The sequence below is a fragment of the Barbus barbus genome, assembly GCF_936440315.1.
Source record: "Barbus barbus genome assembly, chromosome: 8".
NCBI lineage: Eukaryota > Metazoa > Chordata > Actinopteri > Cypriniformes > Cyprinidae > Barbus > Barbus barbus.
In genome coordinates, this window is record NC_136736.1 from 28,488,347 (window position 1) to 28,506,932 (window position 18,586).

The window sequence follows — 18,586 nt, forward strand, 5'->3', positions numbered from 1 at the left end:
GAGGCTATTGTTTGGTAAAATCATTGTTGGGTACCACAGAATGACTTTCTTTCAATATAAGATGTGTAGTTGTGATGTAACAGAACTAGGGAGGAGACTTGGTTTTATCCATTGGCTGATTGGAAGAAGGCATATCTGAACGTGATCTTGAGGTCAACTGCAAAGGTGTGTTCACACTTGGTCGGTTTGGTTCAGTTAAAACCAACTCTAGTGCGAATGCTCTATTAGAGAAGTTAATTTAAATAAGTGAACACTCCCATCTGAACTTTAGTGCACACACAACAAGCGGACTGAGACCTACCATTTCAGGGGGTCCATTTCCAATCTCTGCTGCAGTTTGACTGATATATGAATGCAACAGTGTGAATTTTGACAGCCATTTTTAATTTAGTTTTAGGCCTGGTTTCACAGACAGGGTTTAGACTAAGCCAGGATTAGGCCATAGTTCAGTTAGGACATTTAGGTAATTTCTCTAAGCATGCTTAGAAAAAAACATTACTGGTGTGCAGTTTGAAACAAAACAAAGGCACTGATGTATTTTAAGATGCAAAGTCAGTGCAAGTTTATTTCAGTTGAAACAGCTAAGACTTACATTTTAGTCTAGGACTAGGCTTAAGCCTTGTCTGTGAAACCGGGGGCAAGTCTTTTAAAGTAGTCTTAGTTTATTTAGTCAACCTTGTCCAATTTTTGTTAAGTCAAATTTTAGTAGACTAAGGCCCAGTTTCACAAAGGACAGGACTTAGTTAAATTAAGATATTTAAGCATCTTTTACAAAAATGCCTTAGAAAAAAAACATTAAGATGTGCATTTTGACATAGAACAATGACACTGACATATTTTAAGATATGTCAGAGCAAGATATTTTCAGTTGAGACAGCTCAAACATGTATTTTAGTCTGGGACTAGCTTAAGCCTTCTCTGTGAAACCAGGGGGTAAATGTCTGAGCATTTAAATCTTGTTTTAGTCAATGAAAACTTAGTCACATTGGCGTCATGCTGTATAATGGTTAAATTAATAAAGCAAAAATATATAATTTTGCTTAAAATTATAATTCCAATGATTTGTAGTCATTTAAGACAAATATGTTTAAATTTTAGGTAATGCACTTTCACCAATAAACACAAATCAATAGAATGTGGACTCCTAATAGTAATTCCAATAATGTTCTTCTATTAAAACAACAGCGGTTGAGTAAGTGCATTTATTGGGCAACTACAATTGCAAACAAAATAGTCGAGATCTCATGATAGAACACCGACTGAATGACACTTTCATTTAAACCGAAAATCTCACATGGAGATTGCTAAACTCTAGCTTACTTGTTTGTCTGTGTTGTCTGTGATCATTATCCCCACTTCTGCAATGAAGAGTGAACGCGTGTGCATGGTTGCCAGATTGCAAAAATTAAGCAAATCACCGGGCAGAAAATGTATCGTTTTAACAGAGAAGCTCTGATTTAGGGATTTGAACTCTTGATATCTTGCAACCACACACATGAAAGCTTGTGTAGTAGAGTCACGCAATAATATTTTGTCTCTTTTCTTTTTAAATACAGTACATTTTAGTCTCATCTTTTATCGTCAATGATATTGCATGTTGGTATAGTCATTGTTATTGTTTATTAACATTATTGTCGTCTCGCCATCGTCTCATTTTAGTTATGGGAAAAAAGCTTGTCAATGAACTTTTTTCATCATAGTTTTCGTTAAAGAAATTAACACTAATGTGAACCAAACATGAAACAAAGACATCTAAACAAACCAATAACCGAATATGATGTCACAAGATGCGACTCTTAAATGGTATCACATCAGTATCATCCAATATTGAGAATTCTGGTTTCGGATCAGTTTTGAAAAAAATGGTATTGGTGCATCCCTAGATTTTAGTGGACTAAATTACTGAAGTCCAGCATTTGTCACCAAAGAGAAGTCATTTCAACAGGAGGTATAACATTTTTATTAAAAATTACAAGCTCAAAAAACATGCATGGATAGGTTGTTCACAATAAAACCTGTGAGATCCATTAAGGAATTAGATTTCCGACTTTAAGTGCAAAATGCAGTGGTTCAACAGAAAATACATATATAAATATTGAAATTGACGAGCTGAAAGAATGCTAATAAATTAAGTCATAGTTCTACTGTAGTTCCCCAGATTTTTTTTTTTTTTAGACATTATAGATAGCATGATGTCTAATTTATGAGTGGATTAGGGGATCTGCATCTATTAGACCACATAATGTAAAATTCAATGCAAAGTGTAAATTGGGTGCTAATGAGTCTGAGTGTGCTGATAAGTGTGTGTGTTCATGTGTGGTGTCAGTTGAAGCGAGACCATATGGAAGACGCCACCTGGTGTGTCTGTTCATCTTCTTCAGAGAAGAAGATCAAAGCAAGATGCAACATCATCACGGAGTCAATCTCAGTAATTACTCAAGTTCTCTCATTTATTCTAAAATTAGTGGGATATTTTTCACTCACTGATCGGCACGCTTTGGAATGATTTGAGATGAACTGTCAAAACGGGTAAACATCCTTTTGAATATTCCACTGGTTTGCTTACCAATAACACTAAATTGAATGTTATCATACACAGAAAGCAGAAAAACAGAAATAGAAAATAAATGCTTGTCGTGACCAAAGAAACAGCCACTTATGTGGAGCTTCCTTAAAGGCATAATCTAGGTTGAGTTTATGGGCCGCATCTGTGAAAAGCTGTCGATTACCACAAACAATAATTTCACCCCTCTGTATAAATGAATGAGAAACGCATTCATAAGTGTATTATCATAATAGCAGCCTAGGAGGCAAGCGGGTCTGCAGTAAATGTTTAATGTTATTATTATAAGTATTGCTCACCAACACTATATGTGCAAAGTTAAATAAATTTTTTTAATTAAAAGCATCACCAGCTAAAAATATAAATCTAGTTCCATATCAAGATACAGGAATACCATGGGAAGGATGTAACACAACACAAGTAACCGTATAGCACTGTTTACATGGAGCCAACAGCCAAGTTTTGCAAACTACACCCACAGGAATTACACTAGTAAGGCATATCCAGAGGTTCTAATCTCACTTCAAAATTATTTTACATTTTGTTTACCTTGAAAGCATCGCCAGATACTGTCCATAGACAGTGGCCAAGTAAATGTGGCCAACGTTCATTCAACATTTTATATGTACAAATATAATGTCATTGCCTTGTTTGGAATGTATTAATATTTTGTTTAAAATGTAATATTATCTTCACCTGTTGTTTTGATATCATAGTGGTTTGATGATGTTCTAAACTGATGCTGAATGTTGATTAGCTTGAATGGTTTTGTTTATGGACTAGGGATGCAACTCTGAAGCAAACAGCATTGCGTCATTTCCATATCCATTCTGACTGGTCATGCTGTCAGCCTTTTTTGTTGATCTGAAAGATTATAATGTGTCATTAATTATATGGATTAATGCTTGGGATTTGTGTCTTTTAAGGTGAAAATACTTCCTGGAGTTTCTAACAGATTTGAAGATAGGATTATGCACAAATATGTCACAAAAGTTTGTCGCCACCTACTGGTGAAACAATGTTACCTGCAGAAAAATTTGCTGGATGAATCAATGAATGAATCTGAATGAATCTGTTCAGTGAATGTGTTTATAAGATTTGACTTACTTAAATCTGATTCTGATTCAGATCGCGTAATTAATCCTTCCATACACTCTTCTAACAGACACTTCTTCTTTGTATAAATATAAGAGTAGCCTTAAAGACAGACCAAATTATGTAAATATTAGTAAAACAAGGAATGCGATAATGATTCAAATGATCACTGCACTCAGCCCTCAGATGACATGATTATAAAATATCAACACTTCACCTTTATCTAAATGATTTTCTAAAAAAAAAAGTGACAATAGAGTGTGATAACACCATTATGTTTACACACACACACACACACACACACGTTTGTTTTTGTGAAAAGTGGGGACATCCCATAGTCATAATGGTTTTTATACTGTACAAACCGTATGTGCTATTGCCCTACACCTACCCTACAACTAAACCTAGCCCTCACAGGAGACTGTGCATTTCTACTTCCCCCAAAAAACTCACTCTGTATGATTTATAAGCATTTTGAAAAGTGGGGACATGGGGCAATGTCCTCATAAGTCACCTTCACCTTGTAATACCTATGTCATACCTGTGTCATTATACAAATACACACACACACACACACACACACACACACACACACAGACAAACACACACCTGAATTTGCTCTATCTTTTTTTTAAATAATGTATCAAATGTGACCAAGCTGAATTACTGGCACCATAGTTTGATGACTGAACATAATAACAGAGCTAGCTGTTGCTTGTGGCCACAATGTGACCATTAAGAAAAATGACTTGAGGCATCAGTCACTCCCGGAAACCTATTAAAAAGTAATTTCAAGTAAGTGTTTTTGTAGATGTACTGAATATGAATGTTTACCTATTATTTTCTCATTTCTGTCTACAAGTACACTTCTTTTTATCTCTGATTGAATTTTTCTCAGGTTAAACTTCTAAAAGCATCTTTTAATGCATTTCAAGATCACTGAAATTACTTCTGTGGAATGATATGTATTTCATAAATGTACACTATTTCCACTGCCAAAGAGCAAGTAAGCTGACTCACTGTTTATCAAGTGCCCATTTCCTGTTTGTTAGTGAATATTAAATAATTACAGCTTCTCTGTCTCTGTTTTTTTTCCCTTCTACCAGCATCCATCATGAATCCCATGTCACATCTTTACTACAAAAAGAGCAGCTACTCTCCGTACCGGGACCGAATCCCTCTACAGATCGTCAGGGCGGAGGTAGAGCTTTCCCCAGAGGAGCGTTCGTTCCTTTTGGCTGTGGAAAAGGGTGACTATGCAGGGGTCCAGCATGCACTACGTGAGGCGGAGGTCTACTACAATATTGACGTCAACTGTGTGGATCCATTGGGCCGCAGTGCGCTACTAATCGCTATTGAGAATGAGAACCTTGAGGTGATGGAGCTGCTTCTGGATCATGGAGTGAACACTGGAGACGGTCTGCTCTACGCCATCCGCAAAGAAGTGGTGGGAGCTGTAGAGTTACTGTTGTCCCACAGGAAACCCAGTGGAGAAAAACAGGTGAATTAGTATTAATTTCTATCGTGGTCCAGGCTGGTTTATGCTTTCTAGTCTAGACTTGGTTTAACAGTGTTGGATAAGTTAGTTAAGAAGCCTGAGAGGGATACCAGCACAACATATGCTGGTGACCAGACATACTGAACTTTTAAGCTGAATTATAACTTATGGGCTTGAAATTTGTTAATCAATGATTCTTTTGTTGAAGCCATTGTTTTGAATTATTTATCTTGTTTTTCAAAGTATCATGTTTAAAGGTGCCATAGAATGCTTTGATACAATATTTTAAATTGTTCTCTGATATCTACATTGAAGATATGTGGCTTAGGGAAGGGCACAAATTCTCCAGAAACGGTTTTACATGTGCATTTACAACCCTAGGATTTGTCCCTATAGTGGTCTTGTCCGTAATGGTCTGTTATTGGCTTATTTGGAAGGGTCATGAATAATAATGTTGAACTCTGCTCTGATTGGCCGTTTCGCAGTGCGGTTCAATGTTGAGCTCTGCACTGATTGGCTGTTTATAAATCAATTTTTGATCAATTTAAAATTTTGACTGATTCTTTAAAAAGAAGAATTTTGTGCATTGGATTCATGTATAGAGGACAACGCTACAGAATCTTTGTCTTTGTATTCTTTCGTGTCTTTAAGCTAATAATTCAGCTAAACCAAAATTCCTCTTGCTGTGGCGATGTACATTTGTTTGCAAAACAAGAATGCTTTTGTGGTCTGGTTCTTTAGTACCGCATATTATCCACATCAGTGATAAAATTAACTTTATGATCATCAGTGGCACTGAACGCCATTAAAATAATTTGATACAAGTACTAAAAAATAGAACCTATATAACAACCAGTTCTTGATTCCCAACCCTGCACACATAGTTGGGACACACAGTACATATAAATATAGTGATTGCATATGTATTTTGTCGGTGTCTTCCTACTTATGCAATGCCATATCGCTGTTTGTGTGAACAGTGTGTATGCAGGTGGGAACTGTTCATATTTGTGGTTGTACTCTATGTGTTCGGATGAGTGGGTGTTCCAAAGCTAATAGAAAAGATGAGATGGCAGAGATTTATCTTTCAGATTTGATTTTCACCTCACGTGGCACCACAAATCTTTATTGGATTGCATTTTGTTATCCTATAATCTTTCCCCTCATTCAATGGTAAGATTAACCTGAAAAGCTTGCATTCCTGTATTCTCATAGATCGAGTTTTGAGGCATGATTGATTTGGTGGCTAGTGGAGGATGAAGGGGAACGTAACTTCAAGCGAGTTCCTCTAACATACACTGAAAAAGGACATGTGATAGCAGTATTCACTGTGAACCGAGGTTCGATTTGTACAGTGTGGTGCCAGAAGGAAGCTACTGCACACAAAATGCTACCACTACCCTTTTTTAAGAATCAATGATGCATATAGAATCACTCTCATCTACAAGTGAATAGCTGACGTAAAGCTGAGCAAGAAATGTAGATTCTGCAAAAACTCGTTAAATTATTTTTTTAAAATAATTTTTTCATATACAGCAGTTCCGTTGAGAAGCCTTCACAGTTCTTCTTCACTTAAAAAATATAATTATTTTGCCAGACTTTATTCAGTTGTGGAGAGTGGTTCTTTAACATTAAAGTAATTTGAAAACTTCTCACTCACATGTAGACAGTTCAATTCTCAGCTCTGTAAAGTAAGCATGTGTGATCTGAACAATCAGATCTGTTTATACTTTATCAAGTCATATGTTCTCTCTGGACAAGGTGCTCAACAGTTCCACTTTTCTCCATAAAAACACCACCCTAACATACTGAGTCCCCTAATAACTGATCAATAAACACTAAAAAGCCTCCAACTTTTCTCATTTTGCACAAAACACATTAAATAAAGCTTTAATTCATCATTTACTCTCCCCAGCCAGTCCCATGCAAAGCTTGCTGGAAACTGCCCAGTTTCAGCAGTGTTACTGCCAAAGAAAAATATTAATGTTAAGGATTATTGGATTGAGTAAATTTCTGTTTTACAAATTTAGACAGATTGCATGGAGTAAAAATAAATTGTGATTGTTCAAGAGCTGTATTGCGTTAGTGTATTTTAATTATGTAAATTGAGCAAGCAGGGTTTTTGTGAGCGTTTAATGGAATATAATTTTTTTTACATAATGTCAAATTATTCTTTTAAACTAAAAATGATTGGCTGTTCAATGTGTCCCACCCTAAGTTTCAATAGAAAACAAGTCAACACAGGAAAATAAATCTGAGCTTTTCTAGTGATTTATGAGGTCTTTAAGAGTTGTGGTGCTGCTGGCTTGCTTAAAAATGTATTATGTACTGTGAACATAACATACATAAGTAAACAAAATGTCCCAAAAATGTTGCCATATTATGCCTTTATTTCGACAGGACAGTGAGTGGGCAGGAAGCAAAGTGGGAGAGAGGGAGAGGGAGACAGGATCGGGAAAGGTCTGCGAGCCAGGACTCAAATCTCTGGATTATTGTAATATAGTTATTTCCATTTTATATATTAAACATGGTTTAACATGGTTAACATTTGTGCTGGTTAAAGCAGTGTTTCCTAATGGAGGTTTGTGACCCCTTGGGGGTTTGTGAGTTGATGAAAAACGAATAATGAAATTCAATGTAAAATTAAAATAAATAAAAATGGCTGCACAATTATTTGAAATAAAACTGAAATCATATTAAAGCTGAGTGTGATTATCAAATCAAAGATGGCAATGTGTTTGAAATAAGTTTAGAGTCTGTTGCATTAAGTAAATGCTCCTTCTCACCAATCTCTGTATGTGCACAGTTTAACGTGCATTTTGGGAATGCATTGTGAGCTTGGTTCATTTTATATTTGCACAATTTCCAAAATTTCCATGGATATAATTTACAGCATTTCACCAGTATTCCACCAAAATAAAAGCTTAAAGATTAGAATTTTTGAAAGTGAAAAATTGAGACAAAAATTTTGGCATTATAACTTGCAGTGTAAAATAAGTATCAGACCTATAATTATCAAATATTATTTTTTATTTTACAGGACAATTGTAATTTACATTTTTTTATTTTAAAATGTAAAATAAAACACTAACTAAAGACTAACTAAACACTAAAGCAAGATCTGTTTACTTGTGTGTCGTGTGGTCATAAACCAACATCAGAGAAATATAAGCTTGCGAATGTGATAATAAATCATTAAAACATTAACTTCAAATCTCAAGTAAATATTTTACGACTACGGAGTTCAGCTGCAAAATGTTTGGGAAGCCCTGGGATAGAGTAAATATGTGGACAGATACATTTTTTGTACTCTATTATTATTCTACAGCTTCACTGAGTTGCACTGGAGCAGCAATGATGTTTATGCAGCTCAAGGTAGCTTTGTTGCTCCCTCTTGGATTAGACGTGCTCACTTTTATGAAGTGAAGTGCTATATCACTAATACAGTTCAGAAGAGAGGCACAGGGTTCCTATACTTTTGATGTTAGAGTGAACAAGCATTAGGGGAAATAAAGCCGGTAGCCAGGTTTGTTCTTTTTGCTTCATTATTTGGTTTTCTAAAGTGAACTCCGGTGGTGCAGATACATCAAGTGAGAGATTGTTGCGGGAAGTGCCGTGAGGCCTAAATTGGAATCTAGCCCGTGTACCATGTGCCCGCCGTTCACAGAGCATGGGTTATTTTGCATTGCTATCACTATAGCAACCCTTGCAGCCACTTGGGGGTACTGGGGGAGGACTGTTATACTAATGGACTGAAAATAAATCTCTAAATAAAACGCGTTTGCAAACAAAATAGGATTGAGTATTTTGGTCATATGCTGGCAATTAAAAATGAATTAATGGTATTATGCATATGATATGGTTATAAGTGTGTTTGTGTGTTTACACGCAGTCATCTGCTCTTGAAAGTACAGCCCTTGACTCCTAAACGAAGGTAAACAATCAGAATAAAAAGGAAAGGAATTACACAATGGTTCGTGGTAAAGCATATGAATGAATGTGAATGTGATGGATGGGGAGAAAAGGTACAAATGGGGTGAAAGACAGAAAGAAGGAGAGGTGAAAGAGAGGAAAGGCTCTAACAGGCTTGTGGTTCATCTTTCTTTATCTGCCTCCATGGCAGACAGCTGCAAGGACAGCATGATATATATGCAGTTCTCCTCCATCATCACTTGTTTTGTCTGTTCACTCATGCTGTAAGCAGTCTTTCTCTCAAGTTTAATCTTTCATGCTCTTGTGTTGCATCTGTGTTTGTGAAGAAAGGAGTGAAAGACAGAGGAGGTGGGGCTTAGGACTGTCTCACATCTTGTTCTGGAAATTATCTTTTCTGTCAAGTGAACATTTCTTCCTTCATCCCTGAAAATATGCATCAAATATAAAGCTCCAGTCTTGGCCACTCATTCTGACATGTGTATCTTTGATCTGCTTTCTCTCTCTATTCTGTTCTCTATTATAGCTGATTGAAAAATAGCTTTAATTACGAACTTTTAATTATGAAAAATTACTCACGGTTCAGTGAAGGAGTCAATTGTGAACAATCCATTCACTGAGTCTGATTCAAAGTGATAGATACGCATCAATCGTTTATTTTATATATTGTGTTTGTGCTATTTTGCAAATTGTCCATTTTGTATATTTGTGCATTATTTTTTATTATCTGTGTCCTGTCCTGTCGCTGTCATTCTGTCGCACTGTGGAGCTACTGTCACTAAAACAAATTCCTCGTATGTACAAACATACCCGACAATAAAGCAAATTCTGATTCTGATTCTAATTCAAGAGGGAGTAGCGGGTTCGAAGCAGTTTTGTGAATCCTTTTGATCGACTCATTATAAAGAACCAGTTCATAATCATTTGAAAATCATTTTTCATGTTCGTTGCTGATTGCAGCTTGGAAATGATAATATCAAAATTAGACTGGATGAAATGGCCACACAAAAAACTTCTGTTCAATATTATAAATACATTTTTAATTATTGTTGCACACTGTTATTTTTGTTGCATTTGTGAGTTGGGTTTTCTCTGTACCGCCTGTTTTTATGGTGGTTATCAGTATATTATAGATGTAAAATCAGATTTGAGTAAATTTTCTGTTAATTTCACTGCCAATTAAATCTGTTAAATGTTGCTCTTATTTTTTAAAGAAAAGTTATGGCAATCACAGCTTCTGTTTTGTTTTGTTTATTTTTCTTCAGTGTAGTGCCTTTTTCTCACTGACCAGCTAAATGGTCAGTTTGTTCCCTATTTAATCTCATGGCTGGTACAGCAAGCAGCTGGGATATTAGAGAGCTCATTTGTGGTTTTTAGTTCCTATGAGGAGAGCTGGCTGCACTCTCATCCAGTCATCTGTATTCTGCTGCTTCGCTGTGTAGTTTGTGTTTATATTCTGTGTGGGTTGGTGGATTGCCATACTGATAGACTCTCAGCAGCAGCTTGTGCAGGTGTTTTTCATACTTTCGTTCTTGTCCCCTCTTTTTCAGGTTCCATCATTAATGATGGACGCCCAGTTTTCCGAGTTCACACCTGACATCACTCCCATCATGCTCGCTGCCCACACAAACAACTATGAGATCATCAAACTCCTGGTCCAACGCAAAGTCACCATTCCTCGGCCGCATCAGATCCGCTGTGACTGTGTGGAGTGTGTGTCCAGCTCTGAGGTGGATAGCTTGCGTCACTCTCGGTCCCGTCTCAACATCTATAAAGCGCTCGCCAGCCCCTCTCTCATCGCCCTCTCCAGCGAGGATCCCATCCTAACCGCCTTCAGACTGGGCTGGGAACTTAAGGAGCTCAGTAAAGTGGAGAACGAGTTTCGACAAGAGTATGAGGAGCTATCTCAACAGTGTAAGCTCTTTGCTAAAGACCTGCTTGACCAGGCACGTAGCTCCCGTGAGCTGGAGACCATCCTCAATCACCGTGATGACCAGAGCGAGGAGCTGGACCCGCGAGAGTGCCGAGACCTGGCCAAACTCAAGCTGGCCATTAAATATCACCAGAAAGAGGTGAGGAGGCTTTTTGTAGCTTCTTGAAAATGTAATTGTTGCTGGTCATTTCTATCCAGTCTAATGTCGAACATACAAATAAATTAGATGTTCACCTACATTTTCTGTAAATTGAGTGTGGGGGGTGTGCTGAATTATCATGAAAATAACAAAATTTTAATTATTAATTTTAAAATTGTATTTGTCCAATCATAGTTTTTATATTTAAAGGTGCTGTATGTAGGATTGTATGTAGCGGTTGAACTAGGTATTGCAGTCCAAATTCAAAATATTGGAGAGGGTTTTTTTCACCCGGCCCCTCCTCCTCATACTTGACGCACACGCAGGTTGCCAGATTAACGACACCAACAGGAACGAGCGCACATGACGATGAATGAAATGAAATATGCTGTGTTTTCCGCCAACTGGCAACCCGGCGTGCCGAAATACAGTTGGGTAAACTGGCAGTGGGCGGGTTCACAAACCAAAACACAAAACAACATTCTGGGCCGGAACGCACATTTTCAAAGGAGAATAACTGACTATAGCATTATTTTTCAGATAAACAAGTATGTTAACTTAGCATGTTTCTTAAATACCTGCAAACATATTATGGTATTTTTATGCTTTAGTAGAGTCAAAAACTTACATACAGCACCTTTAATACAATTTAATTTTGTCTGATTATGTGGTGAAATATAATCTGGACATGTTTTTTTGACAGGTTTTGTGCAGTGCACCCAAATACACCAAGAAAAGTATTTTTTGTACTTTATAAATTTGTAATTTATGCATTTCTGTGGTATAATTATGCAGTATAAATGCATCGAATTTGCTTCACCAATGCAAAATTTTACTTGAGCAGCTGAAAAATGCTCAGTGTAGAAAATACTAAGGTAAAGTGAGAAACTTTATGAATTTCTTTGATGCATAATTCCACTCACTTTTTTGCAATTTAATAGTATTCTGCAGACCTTTGGAATATTTTAGTAAGTGTTGTTCCAAACCTAAAGCAATAGACAAAGTGACTTTCTGGGTTTCCCTCTAAACTTTCTGATCCACAGGGGATATAATGTGTGCTGAAGACCAGACGTTTGATGTGATTAGAAAGACAGGAGATAGAGACAGTGAGAAAGAAGCACTGGGCAAATGATAGACAGTTGCTCTGTTCTAAGACCTTGTGAGCTGCCACATTGCATATTTGCCTATGGGCAGCTGCCTTCTAATTCAGCATCCAAATAGTCTTGGATGAGATTTGAAACTCTTTAGGGAATATCGATAAATGCACCAAATAAATAGTGGTTTGCAACTGAGACTTGACTTAAAATTGATTTCAAATCACACAATTATCTAATAAACAAAAATACATCACACACAAATGTTGGGTTGAATGATCTTTTTTTTTTAATTACCCTGAACCATTTTGATACTTCTCAAGTACTGATTGAAATATATAGTTATTTATAGTATAATCTAAATTTCTCTTATCCTCATCTGCCATCTTGGATTTATTTTTTTCACTGAGCTTGTCGCAGTCAGAGGTGGGTAGAGTACCCAAAAACTGTACTCAAGTAAAAGTAAAAGTACTTCTAGAAATATTTACTCAAGTAAAAGTAAAAGTAATAGTCTGAATAGTTACTTGAGTAAGAGTAAAAAAGTATTGGATAAAAAAACTACTCAAGTAGTTAGTTACTAGTTACTTTGGATCATATAGGTACTGAATATAGTCTATTTTTATTTAGATATATAGATTACACTTATGTAATGTGTATGTGTATACACACACACACACACACACACACACACACACTGCCGTTCAAAATATATATATATATATATATTTTTTTTTTAATGTAATTTATTTCAGTGATGCAAATCAGAATTTTCCTCAGCCTTTACCCCAGTCTTCAGAGTCACATAATCCTTCAGAAATCAAGTTGATTTATTATCATTATCAGTGCTGCTCTTTTTAGCTTTCTATTCATCAAAGAATCCTGAACAAAATGTGGCAGGTTCCAAAAAATATTAAACAGCAAAACTGTTTCCAACACTGGTAATAAATCGATATATTATAATGATTTCTGAAGGATCATATGACTCCGAAAACTGGAGTAACAGCTGATGAAAATTCTGATTTGCATCACTGAATTAAATTATATTTTAAAGTAAATTAATTATGTATTATCCTATAACCTCTGACACTGAAACCTCTGAAAACGCCTCACATGACTGCTCTGAACATAACGAAACAAATGCATATTGACAGATCTTCTGTTCTGCAAAATGTAAACAAATGTAGCCTATATTTTTGCAAGCGTAAATATTGTAAAAATATGAATATTAATCGTGTCTAGAACAGGCCGCGCGCCGCTGCGTAGAGCTAACGCGGGTTCCGTGGGTGTTCATTTCATACTCTGTGACAGCTTATTTAATGTATAAATTATACACTGTATTTAATGTAAGGTACATGTACAACAAACTGGTAATGTCATAGTGGTATCGTGGCCTATACGTGTGGAACAGTAGACAGCACACGCGGTGTTCATCTAATAAAAGATCTTCATATAGCTCTAGCAAACAAGCCTTTGCAGATTTGCTTTCAACTGACTGTAGATCCAAAGCCACGTCTTCAGCGCTCTTGATGTTCTTAAACTCTCTGTTATCTGAGTGAGAACCGCTTCAGAGACTCAGAGCGTGCGGCAGGGAACTGAACGAATCATTCAAACTGATTCGCGAACCGATTCACTGGTTTGCCAACTGGTTTGATAAAGCCTTTAAACAGAATCGACTCAAAAGAATGAATCATTCACGAATGGGCATCGTTCATTGCCCAGAGAAAAGTAGACGGCGCGTTTGGAATAAACCAAAGCATTTTTAACTTGTATTGCATTAAGTTACAGTAACGAGAGGAGAGTCGCCCACAGTAACAAAGTAAAAGTACCGTTTTTTCTCTAAAAATATACTTGAGTAAGAGTAAAAGTACCCAGTTTAAAATATACTCTAAAAGTATTAGTTACCCAAAAAATATGCTCAAGTAAATGTAACTCGTTACTACCCACCTCTGGTCGCAGTGCATCACGGGATTGCATTCTCCACAACTATACATGATGTTGCCTTAGAATTTGGCTAAAAGAAGGCAGCATAATTAAGTTTTTAAGCCTACCTTTTGGAACAGCTTTCATACTGGAAGCACTCCAATGATGCTTTAAAATGTTACCTCCGTAAGCAGATGTAAAATATTTGCAGCATTTTGTTGAAGCAGGCAGTGTATTTTAGGTGTACATATGCAGCAAAGAAAGTACCATAGTATTGAGTTTGAGATAAACATAAGCAGCTGCAACATATTTTAAGATTTGCATTTGAATTAAATTTCTTTCAGCATTTTGATTTGGCTGCTGTAAGTCATTGTAATACAATACGGTATTAGTGTCCAATTAGGTGTATATATTTTGGCCATTCTGCACGAAATGTACACTATTTTTAAAGAAAATATGCATTAAATGGACAACTGTGAAAACTTTTACATTGCTACAGAAAAAATCTGTTTATTCAACTTTCTATCAATCAAAGAATCCTGAAGAATCCAGCAGCACGACATTAATAATAAGAAGACTAATTTCTTGAGCACCAAATCAGCATATTAGAATGATTTCTGAAGGATCATTTGACACTGAAGACTGGAATAATGATGCTGAAAATTCAGCTTTGCATCACAGAAATATTTTAATATTTTACAATTATTTTCATTTGTAAAAATATTTCCCAATATTACTGCTTTAGATGTGTTTTTGATCAAATTAATGCAGCTTTTGTGAGCATAAGATATTTCTTACGAACCATACTATTGAACAATAAGTTGCAACGTAAGTTATCCAGGAAAAAAACTGGCATATGGGTTACAATGGGACTAAAGTTATAAAAGGAAATATGCATGGTTAATTTAACACTTACATTAAAGGTTATAAATGTCTTCAATCAAACAATGTGAAAAGTACCAGCCATTCCACCAAAACAAGGATAACATATTGATGATGCATGGGAAACCACCTCAAGTTACATTTCCTTGCTTTACACGCTTCCATGTAAGTCCATTTTAAAAACCGTCTTTGGCTTTCCAGGGAGATTCCAGTGAACATTTTCATTCTAAAATCCAAACGGTTTCATTGCAGAACTGACACATGCTCCAAACTGAGGATTTGAGAGCCTGCGTCAGAACGTCTCGTTTCTCTTCCTGTCAGTCAGAGGTGATGCTGGCCCTGACCTGCGAGACTGCTCTACCAATTAGCTCTAATTGTTTTGTGTGCCTCAAGGAAAGCTGCTGTGAATACAGATCACAATGCTGTACGTGTACACACACGGGAAAGATGGTCAAGACAGATGTGGGGCTTTGAGCAAAGAGATGCAATACAACTGAAAAAGAGAGATAAAGACTATTATGAGCCCATTTAGTGTGCCTTTATATTTGTAGTGATTCAAGTTTTATAGAATGAGATTAAATATTGAGAAAAAGGTTACCAGAATTATACTCCAGATTCCGCGCAGTAATTTGTATTAATTTGATATGAGAATTAAATGAGTCAGAAAAGATGATGCTGTAATAGTAAACAGGGTTGAAAGGGTGAAGAGAGTGCAGAGAATCATATACATCTGGTATAAAGCCACACAGGCTTGCTTGAAACATTACTCAGGGTCACTGAAGTGACAGATAATGCTGCTTATGGATTTCATTATACGCTCACAGGTCTCAGGAAGAGCCTTTGTGTTGCTTAGAGCTGTCTTTAAATGGGACGATACCGGTTCTGCTCTTTTGTTGTTGTTACTGCTAAAGGATTGTACAACCTTGCACACAAACATCAACAAGACATCTACTTGGTTTTTGTCTTGAAGATGTAATTAATGCTGATTCTTAGGCTTGGGAATTGGAACAATCTTCAAACATTAAGTATCAACGGTGGCTGAGAGAGCTCAACGCGCTGCAACTTCAGAAAACACATGCAAATAGAAAAAGCACCAGCAAATAAAGAAAACATCTTCATCAGTTAGACAGCAGGTGGTGCAAATGCTCACAACACAAATAAAAAAGAAACACACTGTAAATGCTCACAATACAACCAAATAAATTGTATTTGCAATGCGTTTCTTTGTTTGGTTGTGTTGAGAGCATTTGCAGCGTGTGTGTTGTCAAATTGACGAAAGTTGTTTTCTTAATTTGCAGGCGTTTTTTTCTATTTGCAATGCGTTTCTTTGTTTGGTTGTGTTGTGAGCATTTGCTGCGTGTGTGTTGTAAAATTGAGGAAGTTGTTTTCTTAATTTGCAGGTGTTTTTTCTATTTGCAGCACGTTGAGCTCTCTCGGCCACCATAAGTATCAGTGTTATTTAGTATTTTTAAATTCTATTATAGTGTTTATTACGAATTTGTAATGGACTTTTTTATGTAGTTAGTTTTTGTTTTAATTTTAGTTTCCTTTTGAGTAATTACGTTATGTGCTTTTGTAATTTTTATACTTACTTAGTCCTGTCTGTGCCATCTGGTGCATGAGGCTACAGAAAGTGTCCTCCACTTCGTTCTGTCTACTGCTATCCTGGGGGCCGTCTGGAGAGTAAGCTCTTTTCTTTTCAGCTCTTTCTCAACTGTTCTTCGCCATGTTTCTTTCAGTCGCCTGCGGTTTCTTCGCTTCCTTGTGGTGTCCATTTCAGGTCTGTTCTGGGTAGTGAATCGGCTGGCATGCGGCAGACATGACCAAGCAAACTCCATCGGCATGACTGGACTGACTCTTGCACTGACTTCACTCCAGTCCTGTCCTGTCATCGTTGGAGATGTTGTTTGGCAAGAAGACTCTGAGAATCTGTCTTAAGCACTTGTTCTGAAAGACCTACAGCTTTCGCTCGGTGGCTATTGTCGTCTTCCAGCATTCTGAGCCGTAGAGAAGAACACTCAGGACATTGCTCTTGTAGATCCTGATCTTGGTGTGCAAGCTCAGTTTTGTGGATCTCCAGACTTATTTGAGCATGGCGAATGCCTGGTTTGCCTTACTGATTCTGACATTCACGTCAACATTGCAGTCACCATTTGCTGTCATTTTGCTGCCTACTCCTGCACATCCTCCAAGGATGTTTCATCTATGCTGACAGGAGTATTGACTGTGGCATTCTTCCTCATGACTTTAGTCTTCTTGCTGTTGACCTTTAGCCCGATGGTACTGGCTATTTCGCCGAATTTTTCTGTCTTCTGCTGAATATCCTGGTGCTTGTGAGATAGCAGACCAAGGTCATCGGCGTAGTCCAGGTCCTCCAGATATGAGGTCAGGGTCCACTGTATGCCTTGACGCTTTCCTTGGGTGATGCTACGCATGAGCCAGGCAATGGCTAGGGAGAATAGGATAGGAGACAGGATGCAGGCTTGCCTCACTCTGGTTTCCACCAGAAAAGTTTCTGTCAGCTCTCTGTTGTGGATGACACGACACTCAAAGCTCTCGTATAGTGACTGGATGACACTGACCAGTTTCTTCTGAATGCTATAGTGTTGTAGAATCTTCCAGAGTGTTGCACGATGCAGACTGTCAAAGGCCCTCTCAAAGTCAATGGACACGAGGTATAATGGACTGTTCCATTCATTGGACTGTTCTAGCTTCTGGATCTGTAATTGTAATTTTTATATTTTTATTTAATTATTTTTTTTATATTTCTATTATTTAAACATGTTTATTCTAGGTATTTTCCATGTATTAATATTATTTTATTTTATTTGGTTTTATTTTTAGATTTTCATTTTAAGTTTAGTATTTTTGTTTTGTGATTTTGCCATTTTTATTAGATATTATTAATTTTGATTCCTGTTTTAATTTTAGCTATTTTACTGCGTCAACTCATTATATAACTTGTTTTATTTCAGTTATTTTCCAAGGCAACATTGAATGTACAGAATAGCTATTACTACTGTCAACTCAAGCTACTGTCAAATGTGCATTTCTAAGAGACAAAAAAAGTTATATTAATAACACAAACCTGTAACTGGAAAAGTGCAAAGAATTTAAAAACATGAAGTGTTTGTCAAGTTCTGACCATAAAGAATAAAATTGACCACAATTAATGGTCTGACTTCTGCAACTTTCGCTTAGGAGCAAAAATCTGACTTTAAACTTGAAAGAAATAAAGATCTGAAATTGATTGTGATAATTGCTGATATTGACTGATATGAAAAAATTGATCGTGATAATTTTTTGGGCCATATCGCCCAGCCCTGTTGTTAAATATAAAACTTTGATGTGTAACTCATTGTTTGTACTATGAACATGAATGAAACCTTGAATCTTGCAATCAGGCTTACAATTTTTACCTGGCAGATGAATAAACTGGCACAAAACCCATAGATAACAGATATACTATAGGACCCTCCTATGCTTCTTTTTATGTTGTTTCCTCATCATTCTTTTCTTCTCTTGTGCCTCT

General features: G+C 36.6%; 1 protein-coding gene across 1 annotated transcript in view; it reads left to right on the top strand.

Moving 5' to 3' along the window:
- Window positions 1-4,772: 4,772 nt before the first annotated feature.
- The window catches only part of LOC306873848 (short transient receptor potential channel 5-like), a gene marked incomplete at both ends in the record, with an annotated part of 52,869 nt that continues 39,055 nt past the window's right edge, over window positions 4,773-18,586 (top strand). The window contains 2 exons of the mRNA XM_079423351.1: window positions 4,773-5,159; window positions 10,637-11,158. Coding sequence (XP_079279477.1) covers window positions 4,773-5,159; window positions 10,637-11,158 — 909 coding nt within the window. The remainder of the gene's footprint in view (window positions 5,160-10,636; window positions 11,159-18,586) is intronic.